General features: G+C 42.6%; 1 protein-coding gene across 1 annotated transcript in view; it reads left to right on the top strand.

Annotated features, from left to right (window-relative positions):
* The first annotated feature begins 12,736 nt into the window (after nt 1-12,736).
* Nucleotides 12,737-27,299, top strand: part of carhsp1 (calcium regulated heat stable protein 1) — a 44,435-nt gene continuing 29,872 nt past the window's right edge. The window contains exon 1 of the mRNA XM_078558704.1: nt 12,737-12,952. Within this exon, the coding sequence (XP_078414830.1) occupies nt 12,771-12,952 (182 nt within the window). The 5' untranslated portion in view covers nt 12,737-12,770. The remainder of the gene's footprint in view (nt 12,953-27,299) is intronic.

Genomic DNA, 27,299 nt, shown 5'->3' with positions numbered 1-27,299 from the left:
AGCAGGTCTGGCAGCATCGGCGGAGAAGAAATCAGTTAACGTTTCGAGCCTTCATGGCCCTTCGGCAGAACTGAAGCATAGTTAGAAGAAGGGAGAAATATAAATTGGTTTAAGGTTGTGGGGGGGGGGGAGGAGAGAGACACATTGAGGGACACATTGAGGGACATTGATCACCACACCCTCAATGTGTCTCTCTCTCTCTCTCCCCCCCCCCCCCACCTTAAACCAATTTATATTTCTCCCTTCTTCTAACTATGCTTCAGTTCTGCCGAAGGGCCATGAAGGCTCGAAACGTTAACTGATTTCTTCTCCGCCGATGCTGCCAGACCTGGTGGGTTTTTCCAGGTAATTCTGTTTTTGTTTTGTCTCTTGATACAATCTGCTGTACACGGTATAAATTTGTACAGCTTGGGAAACCCCATCTACTCGATTCATTATTGGTGACATTTTATCAAAAATCGCAAATGCTCAAAGTAATTGAAAGACTCCTTGTGCACCTAGTGATGCTTATAACTATCAGAATTAATGATAACTTTTACTCTTTTTCCTTTCTCACACTGTTGGAATTGTGTCTGCAAGGAGCAGGCGTCAGCTGTGGCTGTGCATGGCGTTTTGTGTGGGTGTAGGGAGGTGGAAGAGTGTTAAGTTGCTATATCTGACACATGCGCTACCTCTCAGTTGGGTATCCTTTATTTAGCCTTCTGTTGAAAGCATTTAATTACACAGTGCAAGTTTAATATTGATGACAAAATAATTTTAAAAATCAATGATATGGATTGGAACCTTGGGGAGAATTTTTCCTGTGGCGGGTGGGCTGGGCGGGAGTGGGCGTGGAGCCAATCGCCACCCGCGATCAGCTGTGCTCCGCCATTTTACATGGGCGGGCCAATTAAGGCCTGCCTGGCGTAACGCACGGCTGGTAGCACTACTTGTGCAGGCGGGGGGAGGAGGGAGAGTCGGTGCATGTGCGTGAAAGAGCGCAGCAATCTTGTGCCTCAGGGAGATTGAATGGATTATAAAAGTTTTCAATAAATAAAGTAAAAATTTATTTAAACATGTCCCCTCGTGACAGTGTCACATGGAAAATTCATTTAATTATTTTATAAAACCTTCAGGAAACCTCATCCCACCCGTGGATGAGGTTTCCTGAAAAATGCGAAGGCTGCTTGGGCCTTTAAGGTTGGACGGGCAGCATTCTTAACAAGTTTAATCATTTTTTTTAATGGCCTTAACAGGCCGTTGACAGTTCAGTGGGCGCGCAGCTGCCTCTGGTGCGCGCTCACCAAACGAAATATCGAAATGACGCGCGATGACTTCGGGCCCGCCCCCGCACGCCGACAGTAAAATTCTGCCTTTGTTTGAGTCAAACTCAGACGTGTTAAATTGCCCCCCAACTTTCCCTTTCTAAGGAGTTACACGAAAGAGGTTTAAGCACTCTTCACTCAGTTCATAAGGGATGAATTTGCGGCATTGACTTAATGAACCACAGGGCCATAGTATGAAATAATAATTCCAAACTGGCATAATAGAGGGTGGTTGTCAGGCTGGGGTTAAAATAGGTAATCCTTGGGTGGAGATGACGCATTCTCTGTCTGACCTGCTCCATTCCCATCCCAACCTCTAAAATTAACAAATATTAAAAAATAACTTTGAATTATTATGTTACGAGTCAGTATAGCAAATTGCTTAATTGAGGGAGTAACATGATATGTAGATTCCTGTGGAAAGGACCTTTTTTGTCATCTTGCATGATATGGCTATTTTCAAAATGCCTGTCACTTCCTTTTCCTTTTCCTATTCCACCTCCATCATGAGGACACACATGTGATTAATCATTGTGAACCCCTTAGTATGGGCTCCATGACAGAGGATTGGGAAGCAGAAGATTTCCCCACCTGAAAATTAAATTTGCAGAATCCTTTCTTGGTGGTACAGCTGATGAAAAGTAATTCCGTGGACAAGATGAAAGATGCAGAGACTGGCAATTCTGTGAGCATTCTTGAGAGAGCGCAGAGGAGGTTTACCAGAATGATTCCAGGGATGGGGGATTTTTGTTCCAAGGTTAGATTGGAAAAGTTTAGGTGGTTGTTCTTGGAGCAAAGAGACCGAGGGGAGATTTGATAGAGGTGTACAAGATTATGACAATTTTGGATAAGGTAGGTGAGAAAAAATGGTTCCCATCAGCTGATAGTACAAGGACTAGGGGACAAACGTTTAAGGTTTTGAGCAAGAGATGCAGAGGGAATGTGAGGGAGAACTTTATGGAGCGAGTGATAATGACCTGGAAGTTGGTGGAAGCAGAAACAGTCAATGGTTTCAAAAGGAAATTGGATGGGCACTTGAGGGAAGTAAACCTGCAGGGCTATGGGGATTGAGTGGGGGAGTGGGACAGGTTAGATTGCTGCATGGAGTGCCAACACAGACTTGACGGGCTGAGTGGCAGCCTCATGTGCTGTAAATGACTCTAATTTTCTGCCCCTTTATGTTGACTGGGGATTTCAGGGCTATATGCATGGGCGGGGGGGTTCGAGCTAGGGCTGCACTTGCAACGGATGCAGGCCCGTTTGTGACATGTAAATTAGACAGGCAGAGTCATTTCTGGCCTCCTGTTTCTTTTTTCCAAGTTGTGGATGATGAGTGCCCCAAAAAGCTGCTGTTGCCCTTGCTTTGTTGAGATTGGACAACCTGAAGCGCCTGGCAACAAACAGAAGAGGAGGCCCAAGGTATTTTCGCAAATTGTCAGGGTGATTTTCTGCAGGGATTCCTGGTTGGCCTAATGGAGGCCTTTAAAATGATGAAAGGTTTTGTTAGAGTGGATACAGAGAGAATGTTTCCTCTTGTGGGGAAGAGCGTAACTGGAGACCATCAATATAAGATAGTAGCCAAGAAATCCATTAGGGAATTCCAGAAGAAACTTATTTACTCAGAGAGTGATGAGAAGGTGGAACTGGTTGAAGCGAATAATATAGATGCATTTGTGGGGAAGGTAGACAAGCACATGAGCAAAGTTTCTGCGAATCATGGAAAACCTGGAAAAGTCATGGAAATTTCCAAAAAAAAGGCCCAAGAAGTTGAAATTTAAAAAGACTGGGGAATAAGACTCTTCTGACTTTGGGCGGAATTCCCACTGTTTCCAATGTTTTGCTGATGTCCATTTCTCTCTCTCTCCATAATAATTTGCTTTGCTTTTTATATGTCTGGACCCCAGACTTATTGTCGTCCTCCTGCCTGAACCCGCCCACTGTCCCTGCTGATTGGCTGCTTTGAAGATGGGCAGAACAGCAGTAGTCATTGGCTAAGTAACCTGTCAATCAGGTGCTATGTGCCAATTGGCTGCTTTGGACACTGTCAGTACAACAGCAATAATTGGTTAAGTAATAAGTGCCAGAGTCCCCAGCCCCCCCTCTCTTGCTTGCCTCATGTGAGGAGTTTGTTGGTGTCAGTTGCAGAGTTTGGTTGTTGTGGAGGCAGAGGGCTTGGCGGGTGCTTTCTTCTGAGCCGGAGCATGGTAAACAAGGTAAGGCAGAGCAAGAACAAGCATGTGATGGAGGGGACGATGTCTAAAATAATGCTTTATGTCTATTGATGAGACCCACCTGCTCTGAGAGACCCCACTGAAAATTTCTTCTTCAACCTGGATAAGCCATGAAATTTTATTTTCTGAAAGGTGTAGGAACTCTGTATGGGGAAGAAAGGAATAGAGGGTTAAAATGATAGATTTAGATGAGGAAAGATGAGAGGAGGCTCAAGTGGTGCATAAACACCAGTGTGGACTGGTTGGGCTGAATGGTCTGTTTCAGTGCCATTTTTCTTGTGTAATTCCATATGATGATCTGCTACAATTTGGGTGGGAAATCTGCCAAATCTGGTGGAAATTGCATGAGTATCGTTTACACCTGTTTTCTTTTCCATGAGCCTACTGCTTAAGTTACAGCAGGCGATAACAAAAACCTGCATGGAAAATTAGCTTTATGTACATAGCAAGCTGACCTTTGTGGGTCCATCTGATTGCAGCTTTCCGCGTTAATGGCCCAGGATTCCCTCAATTGAACAGGTGCAGTGCATTTTAGCACCGGTCTAAAATTTCCAATATTTACATATGCCTGACCTCTCTAGAAAGTATTTATTTTAATAAATTCAGGAAATACGCTTTGCTTAGCTGATCGGAGCTGATAGAATAGTGGCTGGCTTCAAATGTTAGAACTGGTTGTAACACATTTCAGTAATATCCTCCAAGTTATAAAATTATCTGAACTCCTTGAATATTGAAGTAATCGCACTAGATTTAAGGCAGTTATTGTTTTTGTCGCAATGTCCTTTAAAATGTTTGGTACTGCTTCCCAGAAAGAGAATATATGTATATGGACCAATATGTATCTTATGTATTCATACATGTCCAAATATGTTCTCATATTTAGATTTGATAGTGGTGTTCGAAATCATGAATGGCTTTAATAGAAACTGTTTCCTGTGGCAGAAGGGTCGTTAACTAAGGATAGAATTTTTAAAGTGATTGACAGAGAACCAGAGGTGACATGTGGATATTGTTATGATCTGGAATGCACTGCCTGAGAGGGTGGTACAAGCAAATTTAGCAATAACATTCAGAAGATTTATTGGATAAATACTTGGAAAAAATGTACATAGCCATGGGGGAAAGAGTAGGCGAGTGGACTCAATTGGATAGCTCTATCAAAGAGCTGGTCAGAATGGGCAGAATGGCCTCCTTTCATCCTGTGGTGTTCTGATCCAAAGTAGTGGTAGCATTTACAACATGGCAACAAACTAGAGGAAACTTCTAAGTTATAAAATGTGATGGCCAAGAGTTTTCACTTTGGACACAATCAGCAATTCGGATGCAAATTAGGCACATAATTGTAGTTGTTTTAAGACTTCTGTTTTGCTCAAGCTCCTGCTGAAACTCATTTACATATCACCAAAAGTAAAATTCTACATAAACCAGTGTCATTGGGCAGGAGTTTAGAACGTAATTTTTCTAAGTTGCCTGATGCAGTTTTTATTAAATGGCTGAATATAAGTTTGTTAAAAATAAAAAGACTTTTTAATCACAGCAACCAGTCCACCACCTAAGTGGCCCGATTTTAAATAATTGCAAATGATTTTAAAAAGACTATACAGAACCAATTGCTAGTTACATTGGCGTGCAGTAGTCAGATTGCTAGTAAGTTAAAAGCTAAACCATTCCTGTTAATGTCCTTGCGCCTTTTCATCATGTAACTTTAGGATCCTCCTCGAAGACCCATAATTAGTGGAAATTTGCCATGGTGATTAATTTAATTTGGGGCTGTGGGTGGGGCCAGCATCCAGCATAATTTTTTTAAAAATTAGTGCAAAAGATTGAGGAAGCTCATTTTGTGCTGGACATAATTTGCACTTGAAATTCCTCTATCTTTTGTGCTTAGTTGGCTAATTTTAGGTGAGTTGCACTGAAAGAGAGCACAAGCTAGTTGGAGATAGCTGCCTGATGTGTATTGATCAGCCATCATTCAGTGGACAACATATAACTGGTAATCATACAAACATCTCCAGGACAGAGGGAACAACCAAAAAAACTTGCTCTACTTAACTCTGGATACAAAGTTACACCAGTATTGATACTTTTTAAACCTGCAATACATTTGTTGGAATTAACAATCAAAAGTTAACCAGGGACAAAATATCAACTTTGTGTGGAGTTCTATGATGTAGAGAACTGTTTGAAGATAGCCTCATAAATAATGTTTGGCCTATCTGTGCAAAATATCATAACCCAGTTATTTTAGGTTAAGATTATCACTTTGAGCTGGTGATCTGCTCTGTGACTGCTGCTAAAAGTATAAGGTGTTTCTCATCTGGTCTCTGCCGTCTCCCTCAGTCAGTACAACTACATATCGGCGATAGAAACAAAAAGCAAAATGCTGCAGATGCTGGAATTCTGACATTAAAATAACGGAAAATGCCTGAAATACTCAGCAATTTAAGTCAGTTAGTGTTTAAGTCAGAGGACCCTTCCTTTGGACTGAAAAATGTGGCAGCATTTAAAAAAATTCAGGGGAAAGGTTGGCGGATTTGCACATAAATTGCTGTCTCACCCGGGTGAAAGATTTGAAGCTATGAACGGTGGTGTGAGGTTGGTTGGTTGAATGGGTTGGTGGTACATCTCCAGCAGTAGCTTGGGAAAGTGCCTGGGGAGGTAGGTTGTTTGGGTGATGGAAAGTGACCCAGGTTGCCGCAGAGGTAAGATCCCTTATGAATGGAGGGAAGTCGTGGGAAGGTTTGGTGGAATCATGGTGGATTGAAAAGTTCACTGAAAGGGAGGTGAGGATGGGGAGGCCCTTGTCCTGGTTCTGAGAGAGGGAGAGGGGTGATGGCAGAAGTACAGAAAATGATTGGACTCAGTCATGGGCTGTGGTAATTATGGTGTTATCTAATGTGTACCATACCTTTAAGAAGAATGTTATAAAGGAAGATCACATGATCTTTAGTAACCAATAGAAGAGTAGTGTGGGCAACCTCTAATATAGCGATAGGGGTTGAAGTAAAAGCATGTAGTTGCTGCTGAGTACCTTTGTGAACAAACGTAATGTTTTCCACCTAAGGAGTGTCTGCTGATCAACTCTATCTGTAGCACCAATTTGGCCACCACTTACAACAAGCATGTGACGAGGATCCACAAGATCCAACAAACTGGCGACGAGGATAAAACAAGTTAACAGAAGAAATGAAGAGAAACAAAATCGGGCTGTACCTTGCAGAGTAATTGTAAGTAGAATTTCCATTCAACTCGACGAAATAATTCCCTCTCAGAATGCTGCAGCTTGATCCAGCCATGGACGATTGGTCTCATTACATTGAACAGCTCGTGTTCTTTTTCCAAGCAAGCAAGATTATGGGGGAAGTGAAGAGGCAGGCGATCCTCTTAAATACATGTGAAAATAAAGCCTCCGGCTTGATTTGAAGTTTGACAGCACCCGGTGCCCCAGATTTTAAAGATTTTGATGAATTGGTGGACCTCGTGAAGGGTCATTACCAGCCAAGGCCCTCAGTAACAATGGAATGATTCAAATTTAACTCGAGAAATAGAGCCCCGGGGGAGACGGTTGCTTGTTTTGTGGCAAGTTTGAAGCAGCTAATGGAACATTGTGAGTTTGGTACATCTCTTAAAAACATGCTCAGAGATTGTTTGGTGGGCTATGTGAATGAGGACATTATTGAGAAGAGATTGTTATCCGAAACAGATTTGGATTTTAAGAAGGCGCTAGAGAGAGCACTGGCCATGGAAAGCGCAGTAAGGGATTCAAAAGTCATACTGGGAGCGCAAAATAGCACCGTCCTCCACTTTGGGCAGGAAACCCCAGCCAAAAAGGGCAGGAAAATGCAATGATTCTGCCGAGAAGCGGGAAACAGACCCTGCTAGCTGGAAAATGAGAAAAAATGACTTAGCAGCGAAAACAAGGAATAATTTCAATAGAGGTGGAAACGAACAGTCTTTTAATGATTGGCAGTTTAAAAGAATCAAATGTTTCTATTGCCATAGAAATGGACACGTAATGAGACAGTGCAAGGAAAGAATGTGGCAAACTTTCAAACAAAAGAAAAAACCCAGTGAGATCTACAATGGAGAAGAGCCTGAAGCAACAGATTCAGATATTTATTCGTTATTTAATTTGAAGGTTGGAAAGACAGAACCAAAGTATGTAATAGTGAAAGTAAATGACAGACCTGTTAGAATGGAAGTGGACATAGGAGCATCCACTACAATAATTGGGGAACATACCTTCAGATATCTCAATTATGGTGAACATCAATTAAATTTAGAAGAAACTGATGCCAAATTAAAAACATTCATGGGTTGAAGACATTCAAGTCAAAGGCATAAGTAGAGTAACTATCCATTACAGAAGCCAATTAATAAAGCTACCCTTGATGGTGGTAGCAGGCAAGGGGCCAAACCTCCTGGGGTGAAACTGACTGAAGGAGATTAAGTTAGAATGGGCAGAAATTTTCCATTTTGAGAGCAGGTGGGTTACCAGAGCTACTACGAAAGTATGCCAGTCTTCAAGGGTGAACTTGGGAAGATCCAGGGGCTGCAAGCAAAATTCATGTGGATCCAGAGGCAACCCCCTGATTCATGAAGGCACGACTAGTATCTTACGCACTGTGAGAAAAGGTCAACACTGAACTGGACAGATTAGAGAAACTGGGCGTTATACAACCTGTGCAGATCTCAGAACGGGCAGCGCCCATAGACCATGTCCTTCAACCTGATCAAAGCGTTCGAATTTGTGGAGACGACAAATTGACGGTTAATAAAGTAGTTAAGTTAGACAGATGCCCCATACCAAAAATTGAAGACCTGTAAGACAATCTGGCAGAAGGGATCACCTACTCGATGCTTGATAGGAGTCTTGCTTATCAATAGCTGGAGGTAGAGTATGCCTCCCAGGAATTTGTCACAATACTCCCAGGAATTTGTCACAATTAATACCCACAAAGGGTTGTACTAATATACTCAATTGCATTTCGGCGTCTCCTCAGCTTGCGCCACCTTCCAGAGAGCAATGGAAAGTTTACTGCAGTGACTGCTCTACATTGTAGTCGATTTAGATGATGTTTTGGTGATAGGATTCACTGAAAAAGAGCACTTGGCGAAGTTAGAAGAAGCCTTAAACCGTTTCTTGCAGGCTGGAGTGCGTTTTTAAAAAAAAAGAAAAGTGCATGTTCCAAGTGAGGGAGGTAATTTATTTGGGTCACCGGGTAGATTCACCTGGGCCTCCACCCGGTTGAGGGGAAAGTGAGAGCCATAAGAGAGGCACCTGCGCCAAAGAATGCTTCAGAGCTCAATTATTCTTAGGAATGATCAACTATTATGGGTGGCTCTTACCAAATTTGTCTACAGAACTGGCATCCCTACATTATTGACTCAAAAAGAACAAACATTGGTCTTGGGAGTTGCCCCAGAAAGGAGCTTTCATAAAACTGAAACAATTGTTGCACTTGTCCAACTGATTAGTGCATTACGACCAGAGAAAAGAATTGGTGTTGACATGTGACGCATCCCCCTACAGAGTGGGAGCAGTGCTCTCCCATTGAGTGGACGATGGCACAGAATGGCCTATAGGATACGTATCAGGAACGCTCACCACAGCGGAAAAGGGATACTCGCAGATAGAAAAAGAAAGCCTGTTGATCATCTTTGGTGTCAAGAAATTTCACCAGTACGTACATGGCCATCATTTTACTATTGTTTCAGACCACAAGCCATTACTAGGATTGTTCAGCGAGGACAAGGCTATACCACCCATAGCCTCAGCAAGAATACAATGATGGGCTTTAGTCCTGTCAGCATACGAGTACACTTTTGGACATAGGCCTGGAAATCAAATCGCAAACGCTGATGCACTTAGTCATTTGCTTTTACAAGAAAATGATGAGGATGTCCCAGTTCCACAAGAATTTGTTTCATTGTTAAATTTCTTAGATTCCACACTGGTATGTGCTCGACAGATCAGAGACTGGGCAAGCGAGGACCCAGTCCTATCTTGAGTATGAGAACAAGTGCTTCGTGGTTGGTCACGAGCCTGTATCTGACGAAATGAAACCATACTTCAACAGAAGACATGAAATAACCAGCCAGCATGGCATCTTATTGTGGGGAGCATGAGTGATAGTACCTCCAAATGGAAGAGAGCCACTGTTAATTGAACTACACAGTGCACATCCTGGAATATCCTGAAAGAAGACCATAGCACGCAGCTACCTATGGTGTCCTGGGATGGATGGTGATCTAGAGAGTTTAGTGAAGAATTGTGTGCAATGTCAGCAACTGCAAAAATTATCTTCAACAGCTCTGTTATCCCTTGGGAGTGGCCAGGAAGGACATGGGTCTGATTACACATTGACTATATGGGATCTTTCATGGAACAATGTTTCTGCTCATTGTCGATGACCACTCAAAATGGATGGACATATGAGGTGAAGTCATCAACATCTTCTGCTACAATCTAGAAACTCAAAGTTTTGCCATTCATGGACTACCAGAAGTGGTCGTTTCCGATAATGGCATGGCATTTATGAGTGCTGAGTTTCAATAGTTTACCAGCCTCAACGGTATCACTCATGTAAAAACTATACTGTACCACCCTTTCTCAAATGGACTGGCTGAAAGGATGGTTCAAACGTTCAAGGCAGGCATGAAAAAGTTAACTGGAGATTCCTTACCAACCAAACTAGCACACTTTCTTTTTCATTATAAGACCACTCCTCACACAACAACAGGTGTCCCACCTGCAGAGTTATTGATGAAACGCTGTCTCGGGATGAGATTGAGGTGGAAAGGGGTCAGGGAAGTTAGAAAACTAGACACGTTTGGCATAGTTGTGAGAGGAAATTTACCATGGGAGAGACTGTGTATATATGAAGAACTTTGGAGAAGGACCAAATTGGTCACCGGGCGAAATAAGTGCAGTGACTAGACCTCTATCTTACCACATGGAGGTGGAAAGCTGAGTCATACAGAGACATGTGGATCATCTAAGGAAGAGAGAAACAAATCACCAAGAAATGATTCCACCAGTGTTCATGACTGGGTCAACATTTCCTGTTGAGAGAACTCAACCCAGTACAGACATGTCTGATGTTCCTGCAGGAGTTGAGGATACAGATCTGCAGGAGGCCCACAAAGCACCTGATTTTCAGGCAACTCCGGAAAAGTAGGTTTCTGACAAAGCATCTGAAGTTGTAGAGCTGAGACATTCTGCACGCATATGGAAACCCCCAGAAAGACTGAACTTGTAAATTACTTACCAGTGTAAATAATTTGCTATCTTGAGAAAATTGTACTTGTAAATGTAAAATGTATTTCTGAGTAAAGGGGGAGGGATGCTGTAATTATGGTTTTACCTAATGTGTATTATAACTTTAAGAAGAATGTTATAAAGGAAAATCACATGACCTTAAGTAACCAATAGAAGAATAGTGCGGGCTACCTCTGTAGTTAGTAGTCAGTAGTATGGAGATAGGGTTTGAAGTGAAAGCACATGTAGTTGCTGCAGAGCACCTTTGTAAATAAACAAAATGTTTTCTACCTAAGAAGTGTGTGTTAATCAACTCTATCTATAGCACCAACTCAGTCACTACTTAGAACAAGCGTGCGATGAGGATCCACAAGATCCAACAGGGGCCCTGTCAACACAGGTAGAGGGGAACCCTCAGCAGCTGTGAAAAATGGAAGGGAAGTTTAGAAACTCTAGAATGTAGCATTAATTGCAAAAGCCAATTACGTCTAAATTCCAATAATATTGAGAAAATGTTGGAAACATTCAGCTGGTTAGGCAGCATCTGTGGACAGAGAAAGGCAGGATTAGTGTTTCAATTCAATGATCTTTTGTCAGTGCTTCATGCCACCATTCACGGCCATGTATTGAACCATGCTTTAAGCTCTGGAATTTTCTGTCCCTAAACCTCATCACCTCTCAGCCTCTCTCCTCCTTTAAACTCAACTCTTTGACCAAACTATTGGTCACCCCTCCTCATATCTCCCTCTTTGTGTAGGCCTCACATTTTGCCTGCTTACGCTTCTGTGAAGCGCCTCGTGATTATTTTTCTATGTTAAACGCACCATACACATGCCAATTGTTATTAATGGAACCAAGTTAAATAAATATGAAGTGCTACAGGGGTTTAATTTAAATTTGAAATCTGTTCACAGAACTTTTAAAAAGCACATAATGCTCAGGATATGGGCATTGCTGTCAAGGCCAAATTTATATCCTATTACAAGCTGCTGTTGAGATGGTGGTGAGCCATCTTCTTGAGCTGCTGCAGTCCATGCGGTAAAAATATTCCCACAGTGCTGTTGGGTAGGAAGTTTCAGGGACCATGATGTTTTAAGGTTGGATGGTGTGGTGACATGCTCACATACCTGCTGCCCTTGTCCTCCTAGGTGGTAGAAGTCATAAATTTGGGAGGTTGCTGTTGAAGAAATGTTGGTTAGTTGCTGCAGCTCATCCACAGTGTGCCAGCAAGACCAAGTCATTATCAGGAAAGTTGTTCTGGTGTTCTGGCCAGATGTAACCATTCAACTGACATTGCTACAATAGATGAACGGATTATCATTCTCATTGTTTTTGGGATCTTGCTGTCTACAAATTGGCTGCCATGCTTGTCTACGACCCAACAGCAGTTGCATCTCAAAGTAATTAATTGGCCGTGGAACTCTTGAATACATTGAATTCAGGAAAGATTGTATGTGAATATACACTGGTTTTATCTTTGAGACTTATATAGTAGATGTGGATTAATGCACTAGGTTTTGCCTAATTACAGTACCAACAACAAATCTAGTCCTGTCTATATTGAGCATTTTTCCTTACAGTTAAATTTTGCTTTTTTTTACAGCTAGTCATTCAGAACCCTTGTTCCAAGGTATTTACATAACCAATATGTTGATATTTCCTTTTACTTTTTTTTCAAACCTGAGTCCTCAAACACTGGACTCTACCAGACCCTTAAACCTCTCTCTGGGGCCAAAATGCTGCAATAACTGTATCTCTAACTCTGTAATGTTATGTTTCAAGTGTCTGCTAACATGTGCACTTAGCCAGAAAATATTTTCAGGGATTCCCAATGCAGATTTGGGGATCTGCCCAAATCCCCAGAAAAGGAAATACTTTATATTTTTTATTGACCTGTTATGTATCCTGAATGCATAGTAACTGTGTTCCTTTCCTTTTCAGCTTCTACATATTAACTCTCCTCGCTCTTTGGAAATGGCCTCTCATTCCACATCACCACAATCTCCTACATCTGCCCAGCTATCACCATTATCACCATCTTCTGCAGCTCTTCACACTCCTGAAAATACTAAACTAAGGGAGCGTTCTCCTTCACCAATGAGGGGCTTCCTCATCCCCAGCCCATTACCAACCAGGAGGACCAGAACTATGTCTGCGTAAGTACACAGTGAGTCGCTGTAGCAGTGGAAAACTATGACAAAATTACATCTTTTCTGAAACAACATCTGGTACACCGGTTAAATTTTTAATGAAGAATCAATAGAAACCTCGAATTTTAGTTTTGATAAAGACTGTATAAACAGTTACATCTTGATGGCACTTAAAGAATTGTATCCAAACTCTGTGTGGGTTGGTGAAAAGATTCTTTAACATTGATAATTGTTCTTGTATTTTTATTTTTTTTTAATACCTGTATCTGATCAGTTTTTTGTAGTAGAAAAATTAGAGGGTAGTGTAAAATAATGCAGCATCTAATTATCAAAATAATACCTATAGAGAGCTCCCTTGGTGGTGAGGATGACTGAGTCAGAGGATACAGTTTTAGATTGATCTTATCCATTGTAATGCAGTATGTTTTGGCATAACCTCTGTGAGGTTGCCAATGGTGAAATGTTTTCTAACAATAAGAGGCGTTATCAACAAAATGTTGTGGGAAAGCTGTGATAGGAAGTTTGCATGGCATGTACAGGAAGACCGCTATATGCAAGGAACAGAGAGCGAATCTCCTGTGGCATTGTTCTCCTTCTGAATTGAGTGATGCATTGTTGTAGAACCAAAGCAATATCTAGCCACAAAGTGCAAGAAATGCATGATGACCTTGTTGATGATAAGTGAGGAGGGACAGCGTTAACAACATGTTCTATTTTGCAATGGGAAATTCATTTTATTTGAAGTTTTAGATATCTGAAACTTCAAAATCCTCTTCCAGCCAGCTCTGAACAAAATTCTGTGCCTACCTGTGGGAGTCCTATAAATGAGAAATTTGCCCTGGATGAATACTTTCGAAGCAGATGCATATGCTGTACAAGGCCATGGACTTCCTGGGAATGACCGTGTGTGCAACAGGGATTAAGTTGTCATTAGCATTCTTCCATCTATGTAACTTGATGGACCTGCAGCAAACCAAATACATTCGGGATAGGGTAGCTTCAAAAGATACACTTTTGCTGATGGCTGAAGGGACTAACCTTTGAGAGGCAGTGTCTGCCACAAGTGCCGCATAGGAAGTTATCAGATGTTGTCGGTTGTTGTTTTCTGTGTTGGTGCCTGTTGCCTAGCCACTAATGAATGTATACCAGTGAATTTGTTGCCTTAGTTATTGTTGGACAGAGAAAGGTGAAAAAAGGAAGCTCGTGAAGATGTTAAGTTGTCCAGAAATTTCTGGTTAGTTGAGATTTTCACTATCAATATTGCGCAGGTGCCTGCAGAACATAAATTTTCAGTGGAGAAAAGGGGGATGTAAGGAATGTAATAGCGGTTGTGATTATTTAGCAGCAGTCATGACTTTCTGAAGGTGTTAAGGTGGAAGAGTTTATACTTAATTACATACATTTCAAAAAGAATGGTGGCAGCACTAGAATCAGTGCACAAGTTCATTGAAATGGCGTTGAATAAGCTGCCAGTCAGTTCACTGTCTAGAAACAGTAGCAACAAAATCAGTGGAGTCATAAGCTTACAGTAGAGGGGATTGTTTGTGCAAGAGTAACTTCAAACTAATCCCATTGCCTGCTCTCGTCTTATAGCTTTGTTTGTTTGTTCCCCTTCACATATTTATCCAATTCTCCCAGTGAGTGATACCGCATTTGTAGGACACTCATTGTTTTTTCATTGTTTTTTTTAAAGGCAGAGAATTTTGCTGGGGGTGGGGTGGGAGAGGCTTTTAATACGTCTTTCAGGCTTGAGTTTCCACTGCAGTTTGTGGAGTAAACCTGGGTTTTAAGGTGATGTTGTATTGGAGTTTGGGGGACAGGCTGTTTTGACCAAGCTGTTACTTGCTGGAGAATTGTGGGAAATGGCAAAGGATATCTTTCTGAGAACAAAGGGATGAAATTCCATTCTGGGTGTTCAGAACAGGCAGTAGTGGATTGACCAATTATTATTCACCCTGCCTGATTTTCCTGGCCTTTGGCGGGGATAAAACGGGGGTGGGGGGGAGGGGTTGCGGTTTTCCATTACTGCCTGTTTTGTGCACACCCCCACTCCCATTTCTTTAAACAGGTTGAGGCTTTAAGCTTCAGTGCGTTCACTGTGATGCCAGATGGGAGGAGCCAGACATATACCTTGAAATATTTTCCCTGGAAGATGGAAGAGTAACACCCACAAAGGAAGGGAGATGTTGAGTTGGTTAGTGCAGAGCAGTACATTGTCAATGTACGGTAATATTTTGTGGTGGTCATGTTTGTATTTTGAAAGGATGAGATCAAATGGATTGGAGTGCTTTCTTCATCCGAGCTTATTTTGACCTTTTGATTATTCCTGGCAGTACATTATGGACAGGCTTCATTCCTGTGCCTCCTTAACCCTACAACTTCGACTGTAATATTTTCTATCCTCTTAACATTTTGCACTCTGAAGGAAAACAATGAAGCTCAATTCAGATTTATCTATCTTCTAAAATGTCATAAAACCCTTCATTTGCAAACAAAGATACCAGTTCTGTACATAGAATACAAGGCCCGTGCTAGTTATCTGGTGAGCTATTATCTGAGGTTCCTTCTCAGGAACGTGTTGTACGTGTCTATTTAAAATTAGTGTCAAGCATATTAATGAAATTGTTATTGTTTCTTTCTCCACCATTAATCTTATCTCTCTTGAAGTCGCTAGCTCTTGGATTTTAGATATCGACACACCAGCTCAAGTGACCACGATTCATGCATAAGGGTAGACAGTAATTGTTAGACTGTTTCGCCATGGGGAATATCACATTGTGTTCTCGTCTCTGGTTCACATGGGCATGGTTTCCCCAAGAGGTTACTACATAGAAATCGGGAATGGCAACCTTGGCACCAGGCTGATTTCTTCTTCTATCCCTTATCCCAAGGGCAAAGAGACACATTTTAACAGCCTAACCATTATATGAGATACATAGACTTGAAATTTTTCTACTTATTTTTAAATTTGATTTTGAAATGTAATTTGTAGAGAAAAACATGCCTGAAAACTGAAAAATCCCTGAACAGAATAACACTCGTGCACTTTACAAGTGAGATAGTGTTCATATCTTGTCATTAAAAACTGCTTGAAAATAATTCGGAATTGGTGGAAAGATAATCTCTTGAAATGATAACTTGTCTTTTAATACACAAGTATGCAGAAAAACATGATTTGTCAATTTGTGTTAAAGGATAAATTGAAACTGTATTTGATGACTCATTTAATTCGCCTAAACCCCTTTCTTTAATAAAAGTTCAAGGTTGTGCCAGTGTTACTAGAATGATGTTAATGGCATTGGGCACACAAAGAAACTTGGGGCATAGGTACTTAGTATGAAAATGTCCACAGGTCTGAAGGATATCTGAAGATGATGCTGATTTTCCCTTCTTGTAGTGTGTGGCTTGGAGAAATCTCGTGATTTTTGAGCTTTTGAGTATTTTTATTTATGTTCCAAAAAAGAGTTCTTAAGCTTTTGCAGAAATTGAGAAGTGCTTCTTCGTCACTAAGATTGAGACCATCCAATCAGTTGCTTCAAGTCCTAGTCCCACAAAGTCTGACAGGCTCTGCTCTATCTATCCTTGGCCCCCTTCCTTTCCCCATCTACATGCTGCTCTTTGGCAGCTTCATCTAAAGACACAGGGTTAAATTCCACATATACATTGATGATATCCACCTATATTATAATAATTACAATTATTGCAGAGCTCTGGGGAAACTGCGGTGGGAGGTGGGACTTGGTAAATTGCTCTTGTAGAGAGCTGGCATGGGCACGACTGGCCAGATGGCCTCCTGTGCTGTAACTATTCTACAATTCTGTAATGCCACCGCTGTCTCCATTCTGCTTTCTCTGTGCAGTTCAACTGTTTGTCTGGCATTAAGTCTTGGTTGAGCTACAGTTTTCTCCAGGTAAGCATTTGGTAGATGAAACCATCATATTTGGCCCCCATCGCAAACTCCGTACCCTTGCTGCTGATTCCATGCCACTCCCCATCCAATGACTGGTTGAAGCGGACAGTTCATAACCTTTTGGCATTCTATTCAAACCTGAGCTGAGCACCCAACCCTAAATACATTCACTCGCAAAGACCACCAACTTACACCTCTAACATCACATGTTTCCAACACAACCTCATCCCATTTTTCTTTTATTCATTCAGGGGATGTGGGCTTCACTGGCTAGGCCAGCATTTATTGCCCATTGCTAGTTGCTCTTGAGAAGGTGGTGGTGAGCTGCCTTCTTGAACTGCTGCAATCCATGTGGTGTAGGTACACCCACAGTGCTGTTAGGAAGAGAGTTCCAGGATTTTAACCCAGGAATGGTGATATGTTTCCAAGTCAGGATGGTGAGTGAATTGGAGGGCAACTTGCAAGTAGTGGTGTTCCCATCTATCTGCTGCCCTTGTCCTTCTAGATGGTAATGGTCGTGGGTTTGGAAGGTGCTCTCTAAGGAGCCTTGGTAAATTCCTGCAGTGCATCTTGTAGATGGTACGCACTGCTGCTACTATGCGTCGGTGGTGGAGGGAGTGAACGTTTGTGGATGTGGTGCTAGTCAAGTGGGCTGCTTTGCCCTGGATGGTGTCAAGCTTCTTGAGTGTTGTGGGAGCTGCACTCATCCAGGCAAGTGAGGAGTATTCCATCATACTCCTGACTTGTGCCTTGTAGATGGTAGACAGGCTTTGGTGAGTCAGGAGGTTAGTTACTCATTACAGGATTCCTAGCCTCTGACCTGCCCTTGTAGCCGCAGTATTTATATGGCTAGTCCAGTTCAGTTTCTGGTCAATGGTCACCCCCAGGGTGTTGATAGTGGGGGATTCAGTGATGGTAATGCCATTGAACACCAAGGGGCGATGGTTAGATTCTCTCTTGTTGGAGATGGTCATTGCCTGACACTTGCATGGCGCGAATGTTTCTTGGTACTTGTCAGCCCAAGTCTGGACATTGTCCAGGTCTTGCTGCATTTGGACATGGGCTGCTTCAGTATCTGCAGAGTCACTAATGGTACTGAACATTGTGCAATCATTGGCGAACATCCCCACTTCTGACCTTATGATGGAAGGAAGGTTGTTGATGAAGCAGCTGAAGCTGGTTGGGCAGAGGCATTACCCTGAGGAACTCCTGTGGTGATGTCCTGGAACTGAGTTGACTGACCTCCAACAACCACAACCATCTTCCTTTGTGCTTCATATGACTCCAAACAGTGGAGCGATTTCCCCCTGATTCCCATTGACTCCAATTTTGCTAGGGCTCCTTGATGCCACACTTGCTCAGGTGCAACCTTGATGTCAAGGGCGGTCACTCTCATGTCACCTCGGGAGTTCATCTCTTTTGTCCATGTTTGAGTCAAGGCTGTAATGAGGTCAAGAACTGAGTGGCCCTGGCAGAACCCAAACTGGGCATCAGTGAGCAGGTTATTGCTAAGCAAGTGTCGCTTGATAGCACTGTTGATGACCCCTTCCATTAATTTACTGATGGTTGAGAGTAGACTGATGGGGCAGTAATTGGCTGGATTGGATTTGTCCTGTTTTTTGTGTACAGGACATACCTGGCCAATTTTCCACGTTCCCGGGTAGATACCAGTGTTGTAGCTGTAGTAGAACAGCTTGTCTAGGGCTGCGGCAAGTTCTGGAGCACAAGTCTTCAGTGCTATTACCGGAATATTGTCAGGGCCCATCGCCTTTACACTATCCAGAGCCTTCAGCCGTGGAGTAAATTAAATTGGCTGAAGACTGGCATCTGTGGTGCTGGAGATCTTTGGAGGAGGCCGAGATGGACCATCCGCTCGGCACTTCTGGGTAAAGATTGTAGCAAATGCTTCAGCCTTATCACTTGCATTGATGTACTGTGATTCCCCCATCATTGAGTACGGAAATATTTGTGGAGCCTCCTCCTCCAGTGAGTTATTTAATTGTCCACCACCATTCATGGCTGGATGTGGCAGGACTGCAGAGCTTAGATCTGATCAGTTGGTTGTGGGATACTTTAGCTCTGTCTATCACTTGCTGCTTATGGTGTTTGGCACACAAGTAGTCCTGTGTTATAGCTTCACTAGGTTGACACCTCACTTTTAGGTATGCCTGGTGCTGCTCCTGGCATGCCCACCTGCACTCTTCATTGAACTGCGGTTGATCCACTGGCTTGATGGTAATGGTAGATTGGGGGATATGCCAGGCCATGAGGTTACAGATTGTGTTCAAGTACATTTCTGCTGCTGCTGATGGCCCACAGCACCTCATGGATGCCCAGTCTTGAGTTGCTAGATCTGTTCGAAATCTATCTGATGGTAGTGTCGCACAACACATTGGAGGGTTTCCTCAGTGTGAAGGCGGGACTTCATCTCCACAAGGACTATGCAGTGGTCACTCCTACTGATACTGTTATGGACAGATGCATCTGCGGCAGGCAGGTTGGTGATGATGAGGTCAAGTATGTTTTTCCTTCTTGTTGGTTCCCTCATCACTTGCCTATTATGACACAGCTGATGGTAAAGGCTAAGTTGCTCAAATCCCAGAGGGAAACTTGAAACAACTGGCATAACCCATTTTTGCAATTCGTAGGTATTGAGATGCAGACTTTGAATTCAGTACTAATAAGACCACCGAGTCTCGAGGTTTTTTATAAAACTAAATTAAACTTTTATTAATACAAGAAAAATTGTAAACACATACATATGTCTACAAAATTACTACCAAAGTAAGTACAAAAATCTCCTAATTAACCTGACTCTCAGTTAGACCCCTGGTAAAGCAGCAGTAAATCCCATAGATTTAAACAGACACTTGGCAAAGCACACCCTGGGCAGTCTCATTCAAAATGAGTTTCTTTCAGCTCTGGGTCCTTGCAGACAACAGCTTGAGGCTTCTTACACTTGTTGGATCTTAAAATGCCTCTGTCTTACACACAATATCCTTTCTCCTTTATACATATCTTTCTCTTTGAATGTAAATGTTCCATTGTATCACTAGGCTTTTAATTTTACCTCTTCTAACAATAACATCCATTCATTCTCCCAATTTTATTAGAAAGCTTAAAAGAAACACATTACTTGGCGTTGTCTAGCTAGGTGCAAGATTTCACCCATTCTTTTGAATGGCTTATTAAAAATACAAATTTCCCCGTTGACACCTATGTTTCTCAATTTCCCCATGTTTATCTAATTACCATTTTAAACCTACTTCTTCCTGTACATCAAAGTCTCTAGACCAATTGACTTTAATCTAATTAAGATGCATGCAGATGGACACAGACACCACTAAACTCTATTTTAAAAAATAATTTCCAATAATACTATAGACATTAATATCTCTTCATGACACTGCTGCAGGCCCACTCTAGCAGCTATGTCTTTTAGGACTCGGCCAGCTCAGTCAGTAGTGGTGCTACCGAGCCACTCTTGGTGATGGACATTGAAGACCCCCATCCAGAGTATATCCTGCGCCCTTATCACCCTCAGTGCTTCCTCCAAGTGGTGTTCAACATGGAGGAGCATTGATTCATCAGCTGAGGGAGGGCAGTACATGGTAATCAGCATGAGGCTTCCTTGCCCATGTTTGATTGAGACTTCATGGTGTCCGGAGTCGATGCTAAGGACTCCCAGGGCAACTCCCTCACGACTCTATACCACTGTGCAGCCACTTCTGCTGGGCATGTCCTGCCGATGGGACAAGGCATACCCAGGGATGGCAATGCTGGTGTCTGGGACATTACCTGTAAGGTATGATTCCATGAATATGACTATGTCAGGCTGTTGCTTGACTAACCTGTGAGACAGCTCTCCCAATTTTGGTACTAGTCTCCGGATCTTAGTAAGGAGGACTTTGCAGGGTCGACAGGGCTGAGTTTGCCGTTGTCGTTTCCGGTGCCTAGGTTGGTGCCGGATGGTCCGTCCAGTTTCATTCTCTTTTTTGAGACTTTATAGCAGTCTGAGTGGCACGTTAGGCCATTTAAGAGTCAGTCACATTGCTGTGGGACCAGACTAGCTAAAGACAGCAGATTTCCTTCCCTAAAGGACATTAGTGAACCAGATGGGTTTTTACAACAATCGACAATGGTTTCATGGTCATCATTAGGCTTTTAATTCCAGAATTTTATTGAATTGAAACTCCACTATCTGCCGTGGTGGGTTTTGAACCTGGGTCCCCAGATTATTATCCTGGGTTTCTGAATTACCAGTCCAGCGACAACACCACGATGCCATTGCCTCCCCGTTGCTACTGCAGCTGCCATCCATGCCTTTCTTACCCCCATTATTTCAATGCTGCCCTGGCTGTCCACCTACACTCCATGTTCTGTGAACTATAGTTCATCCTAGGATCTGCTGCTCATCTTCGATATTGTACCATTGCCTGCTAATCCATCACACCATCCTCACTAACCTACATTGGTTCCATGTTCCCTGATGTCTCCTATTTAAAGTTCTCATCCTCATGTTTAAACCTGTATGGCCTTGGCATCTACAATAGGCATTGCAGTAACTCGCCAAGGCACTTTTGACAGCACCTTCCAAACCCGTGACCACTACCCCCCAAGGGTCTGTGCTAGGGCCACTGCTTTTTTTGTTATATATGAATGACTTGGATCTTGAAATATGAAGCAAAATTCCAAAATTTGCCAATTATGCCAAAGTTGGAGAAGTGGCAAACATTAAGGATGATGCAAATTGTCTGCAACAGGACATAGGCTTGCAGAATGGGCAGACAAATGGCAGAAGGAATTTAATACAGAGAAGTTGAGGTGATGCATTTTGGAAGAAGAGATGGGGAGAGGCAATATAGACTTAATGGAACAATTTTAAAGAGTGTGCAGGAACAGAGGCACCTCGGGGTGCATGTGTATCGATCTTTGAAGGTGGCAGGACATATTGAGAGAATGGCTAGCAAAGCAAATGGGATCTTGGGTAGGAAAGATGTGAAGGTCCTTGTTAGGATGCAGAGGAGATTTATGATTCCAGGGAGGGGTGGGGGGTTTACTTACAAGGTTAGGTTAGAAAGTCTGGCATTGTTCTCCTTGGAGCTAAGGAAATTGAGGGGAGATATGATAAAGGTGTCCAAGATAATAATGGGCTTAGATAAGGTAAACGAGGAAAAACTCTTACCATTGGCTGATAGTACAGGGACTTGGGGGCACAGATTTAAGGCTTTGGGCAAGAGATGCAGGGGGGAATGTGAGGAAGAATTTTTTTAACGCAGCGAGTGATAATGATCAGGGTCTTGCTGCCAACGAGGGTGGTGGATGCGGAAACGATCAATGATATGTTATGGCACAGCAGTTTGTAAAGGCTGAGTTAAAGTCCCAGAGGGAAACTTTAAACAACCGTCATAACCTATATTTTCAATTGATATGTTTGGGATGCAGCTCTGAATTCAGAAATGAAACCAACAAGCCTCCAGAGTTTTTTATATAAACTAAATTAAACATTTATTAATTTAACAAATTTAAACACATGCACATGCCTACAAATTACTACCATAATAACTTTTAAACAAATCCCCAAATTAATCGCTCCCAGGTAATCTTCCCCAAGGCAACAATAACCCATAGACTTAAACAGACACCAGGCAAAGCACATTTTATCTCATGAATTCAAATGAGGTTCCTTTCAATTTGTTCCTTTGCATACATGGTGGTAGGCTTACAGGCTTAGATATTACATGCTTCTGATTTCCACACACAAAACCCTTCAGTATATACCTAGCCTTCCATTTGAATACAAGTTATCATTGTATCACCCGGCTCTTTGAACTCCACCTCTTTTAACGATAAAACCCCTTCCATAGTACTAATTTTATGAGTAATTTAAACATATTGCTTGGCGCCTTTTATCTAGGTGCTAGAGTCCACTGCCAGTCTTTGAATGGTTTATTCAACAAAATGCAAATGTCCCTTTACCTTACTGTTTAGCATTTCAAAACTACTGTACATCAAAGCACCTAGCCTAGCTGGCTGTAATCCAGTTAACACACACACACGTGCACACGCATACACGCACACACGCACGTGCACGCGCACGCACACGCACACGCACACACACACGCACACACACACGCACACACACACGCACACACACACGCACACACACACGCACACACACACGCACACACACACGCACACAGACACAGACCCCACTACAAGTCCAATTTCAAATAGTTTCCAATAACATTATATACAATAATATTTCTTCATGACAGATATCAAAAGGAAATTGGATGGGTACTTGAAGGAAATAAACTTGCAGTGCTACAGGGACTGACTGGATTGTTCCGTAGGAAGCTGGCATGGCCGAATGGCCTCCTTCTGTGCTGTAAATGACTCTGACTCTAGAAGGACAAGGGCAGCAGACACATGGAAGCACCACCATCTGCAAGTCCCCTTCCAACCCTCACACCATCCTGACTTGGAATTGTATCACTGTTGTTGGGTCAAAATCCAGGAACCCCATTCCTAACAGCATTGTGGTTGATTCTACAGCACATGGACTGCAGCGGTTCAAGAAGGTTGCTCACCACCGCCTTCTTGAGGGCAGTTAAGGATGAGTAATAACTGTTGGCCTAGCCAATAATGCCCATTTCCTGAGAAGAATTTTTAAAGTAAAGCCCTGCAATGTCCCTGATCTATTCCTCCACCTCTAACTCATGTTTGCATTGCACACACTTCCTTCCTTCACCTCACCTTCGCAGCTGTGCCTCTAGCTGTCTAAGGCCCCTTACTCTGGAATTTCCTCACTAAGCTCCTTTGCCTCAGTACCACATTTTCCTCTTTTAATGCACTTCTTAAAAGCCACCTTTTTTTAAAATCGAGCTTTTGTTCCTCCAGCCTAATGTTGCTTTTGTTTTGCATCCATTTTTGTCTTGAGGTTTCATCGATGAGCCATGGGGTTTTTTTAATGCTAAAGGATGCTTTAGCAATGCCAGCTGTTAGATTAAAAGTGAAATAGACTAAAGAGTATGGTAGCACTGTACCGTGTTACCAGGGTCTCCTATTTCAGATAGAGATGAGAAGTTTCTTTTCTGAGAGGGTTATTAGTCTTTGTAATTCTCTACCCCATAGGACAGCGGAGGCTGGGGGCCATTGAATATATTCAAGGCTGAGTTAGACAGATTTTTGACTGAGAGGGGAGTCGGGATTATGGGGCGCAGGCAGGAAAGTTGAGTCAAGGCTACAGCCAGATCAGCCATGTTCTTATTGATTGGCGAAGCAGTTTCGATGGGCCGAGTTGGTTCCTATTTCTTATGACTAATAATTCAAGAGGCTTGAACTAATGATTCTGGGACATGAGTTCAAATCCCACAATGGTTACTGGGGAATTTAATTTCAATTTGTTGAAATAAATCTGGAATAAAAAGCATGCTTGCTAGACAGCAGAAACAGTAGATCGTGTTGTAACTTGAGCAGGTTGATACCTCATTTTCAGCTATGTCTGGTGCTGTTCCTGGAAACTCTTCTGCACTGCTTTTGCCTTGGCTTGTTTGTGATGGAGGAACTCACCATAAGGCTCATTTGACAGCACCTTCCACACCTGTGACCTCTACCATCCAGAAGGACAAGAGCAGCAGATGCATGGGAACATCACCGACTGCAAGTTCCCTTCCAAGCCACACACCGTCCTGACCAGGAAACATATCGCCGTTCCTTCACTGTCGCTGGGTCAAAGTTCTGGAACTCCCTCCCTGACAGCACTGTGGGTGTATCTACACCACGTGGACTGCAGCAGTTCAGGAAGGTGGCCCACCACTACCTTTTTCGAGGGCAATTAGGAAGGGGCAACAAATGGTGGACTAGCCAACAACATAATAGAAAATGAGGTGTCAACCTGCCGAAGTTACAACACGGTCTACTGTTTCTGCTGTCTAGTAGGCATGCAGTCCTATCAACAGAGCCATGTAATCCCACAACCAACAACTTAGATCAAAGCTCTGCAGTCCTGTGTAGTCATACGAGGCATGAAGGAAGATGGTTGTAGTTTTTGGAGGCAAATCATCTCAGCCCCAGGAAGTTGCTGCAGGAGTTCCTCAGAGTTGTGTCCTAGGCCCAACCATCTTCAGCTGCTTCATCAATGACCTTCCCTCCACCATAAGGTCAGAATCCTCACGGATACCTGGGGAAGAATTTTCCGGTCGGCGAGCAGGGGCAGGGCCCGCTTGCCGATGCGTAAAATGACACGTGGTGATGTCCCGATGTCACCGCGTGTCACTTAGGTTTTCAGTTCGGCGGGCACACAGCCAACTTGGTTGCGCGCCCGCCAAACTGTCAAAGGCCTATTAAGGCCTGTTTAAAAACTAACTAAAACAGTTAAATGAGTTCCCCGTCCAACCTTAAGGTTGGCGGGCAGGTGAAGAGCCCAGGCGGACTTCGCACTTTTCATGAAACCTCATCCACGGGCGGGATGAGGTTTCTTGAAGTGTTAAAATTCAATAAAAATTATTTTAAAAATTCATTGACATGTCCCAGCTCGTGTGACACTGTCACATGAGGGGACATGTTTTAAAAGTTTTATTTTTTCCTTAAACTGATCTCCCTGAAGTGCAAAAGAGCGCAGGCCCCGACTCAGGGAATCCCCCCTGTCCACTTAGGGAGCACTCAGCGCTTCCGGGCGAGCATCACGCTGGGCGGGCCTTAATTGGGCTGCCCACGTAAAATTGTGGCGCGGACCCGATTGGGGGCGCTGATCGGGTTTGCACTTTCTCCCGCGCAAACCCAACCCCCACCCCCCCATGGGGAGAAAATTCAGCCCCTGGAGTCAGCTGATGATTGCACAACATTCAGTTCCATTCACAATTCCTCAGATAATCAAGTTGGCCATGCCCACATTGTGTGAACATTTAAGTAAAAAGAGTGAGGGTTATAATGGACGTGATTGTGGTGGACTGCATGTGTGCTGCTGCTAATGATCCACATGGATTCTCAGGCTTCAGCTGCTGGTTATGTTCTTAACCTGACCCATTTAATGCAATGGTAGTGGTGTACAACACAATGGACAGTGTTCTCACTGTGAAGATAGGATTTGGTCTCCACAAGGACTGTGCAGTGGTCACTTCTACCAATCCTGACTTGAACAGATACATCTGTGACAAGTACTTGGGTGAGAACAAGGTCAAATAAGTTATTCCTTAGCGTTGGTTCTCTGACTTCCTGCTGCATGTTCAGCGTGGCTGCAATGTCCTTTAGTACTTAGCCAGTTTGGTTAGTAGTGTTATTGCCAGCTCCTGTGCTTTCTTCAAGAGTGTGCAACATGGACTGCAGACTCAACAGCTATCTTGTCAGGCTGTTGCGTTACTTGTCTCTGAAACAGCTCTTCCAGCTTTGGCGGCTTATTCCAGGTGTCCTTGAGGATGTCTTTGCCAGGCTGACGGGGCTGGGTTTGCCTTCATTGTGTCTGAATCCGCTGCCTGGTACTCACCCATTCAAGGAGTATCAGTAGATTTGGTTGCAGAAGCAGTAATATAAATGCTGTAATCGTACTTGTTGGCGTGACTCATGGAGGTTAAATGACTTGTAAATCAAATAGATATCTTTACTTAACATTTGCATGTTGTTGTCAGATATTAAAGGCTTAAATATAAATTATTAATGTTAACATCTAGTTAGTGAGGAGCTTGTCATTACCAGTTATTGCAATATGCAAGGGACTTTTTCATATTTTTCTTAACCTTCAAATATGCCCACATAGTAAAACCACAGTGCTAATCTCACTGTTGTGTCCAAATCACTGTTCATACCAGGATCACTACTGAAAAATACCAAATTATTCAGGTCAAAGCAAAACTGAATTTAAAAAAAAAAATTCCAAGGAAATAAATAATTTATAAGTTGTTTGAGCTTTGATCTATTTTTGGAGTGTTTAAGAGTGTGTAGCTTTCTGATAGAAATTTCTAAAATGAATAATTGAGAGGATAACATAGTTCAGGCTTTTGTGTTCGACACTTCAAGAATGTTCGGGAATGAGTTTGTAACATATAATTTGATTGGGATGAGTTTGCTATTCCTGTGTGGTAGTCACTTTTGTTATCTCTCTCTTGGTTGTCTGATTACATCTTTGTGCAAGCCTTACTTTTAAATTTGTTGCAAGAATGTATATTAACAAGTAATACTAAATAACATTATCATTTTGTTGTTTGGATGCTGAATGTTACTGCACAGATTTAACAGTAACTTGAGAGAACATTTAATCTTCAGGTTTGAGAGATTGTGCCACTAATGGCAATGTTTTTCATAAATAAGCTATAATCTTCCCCATCAAAGTGCATAGAACATGCTGTAACTGGTGAGATCTTGTTTCATATCAGTTGGTGGATGGCTCTGGATTAAAAAGTAACTTTCCTCTGTCATTGGATCTCAATTCTTTGGGTGCAGTCA

This window comes from Cetorhinus maximus, chromosome 15 (genome assembly GCF_964194155.1).
Source record: "Cetorhinus maximus chromosome 15, sCetMax3.hap1.1, whole genome shotgun sequence".
NCBI lineage: Eukaryota > Metazoa > Chordata > Chondrichthyes > Lamniformes > Cetorhinidae > Cetorhinus > Cetorhinus maximus.
This window is presented reverse-complemented; position numbering and strand designations above follow the sequence as displayed.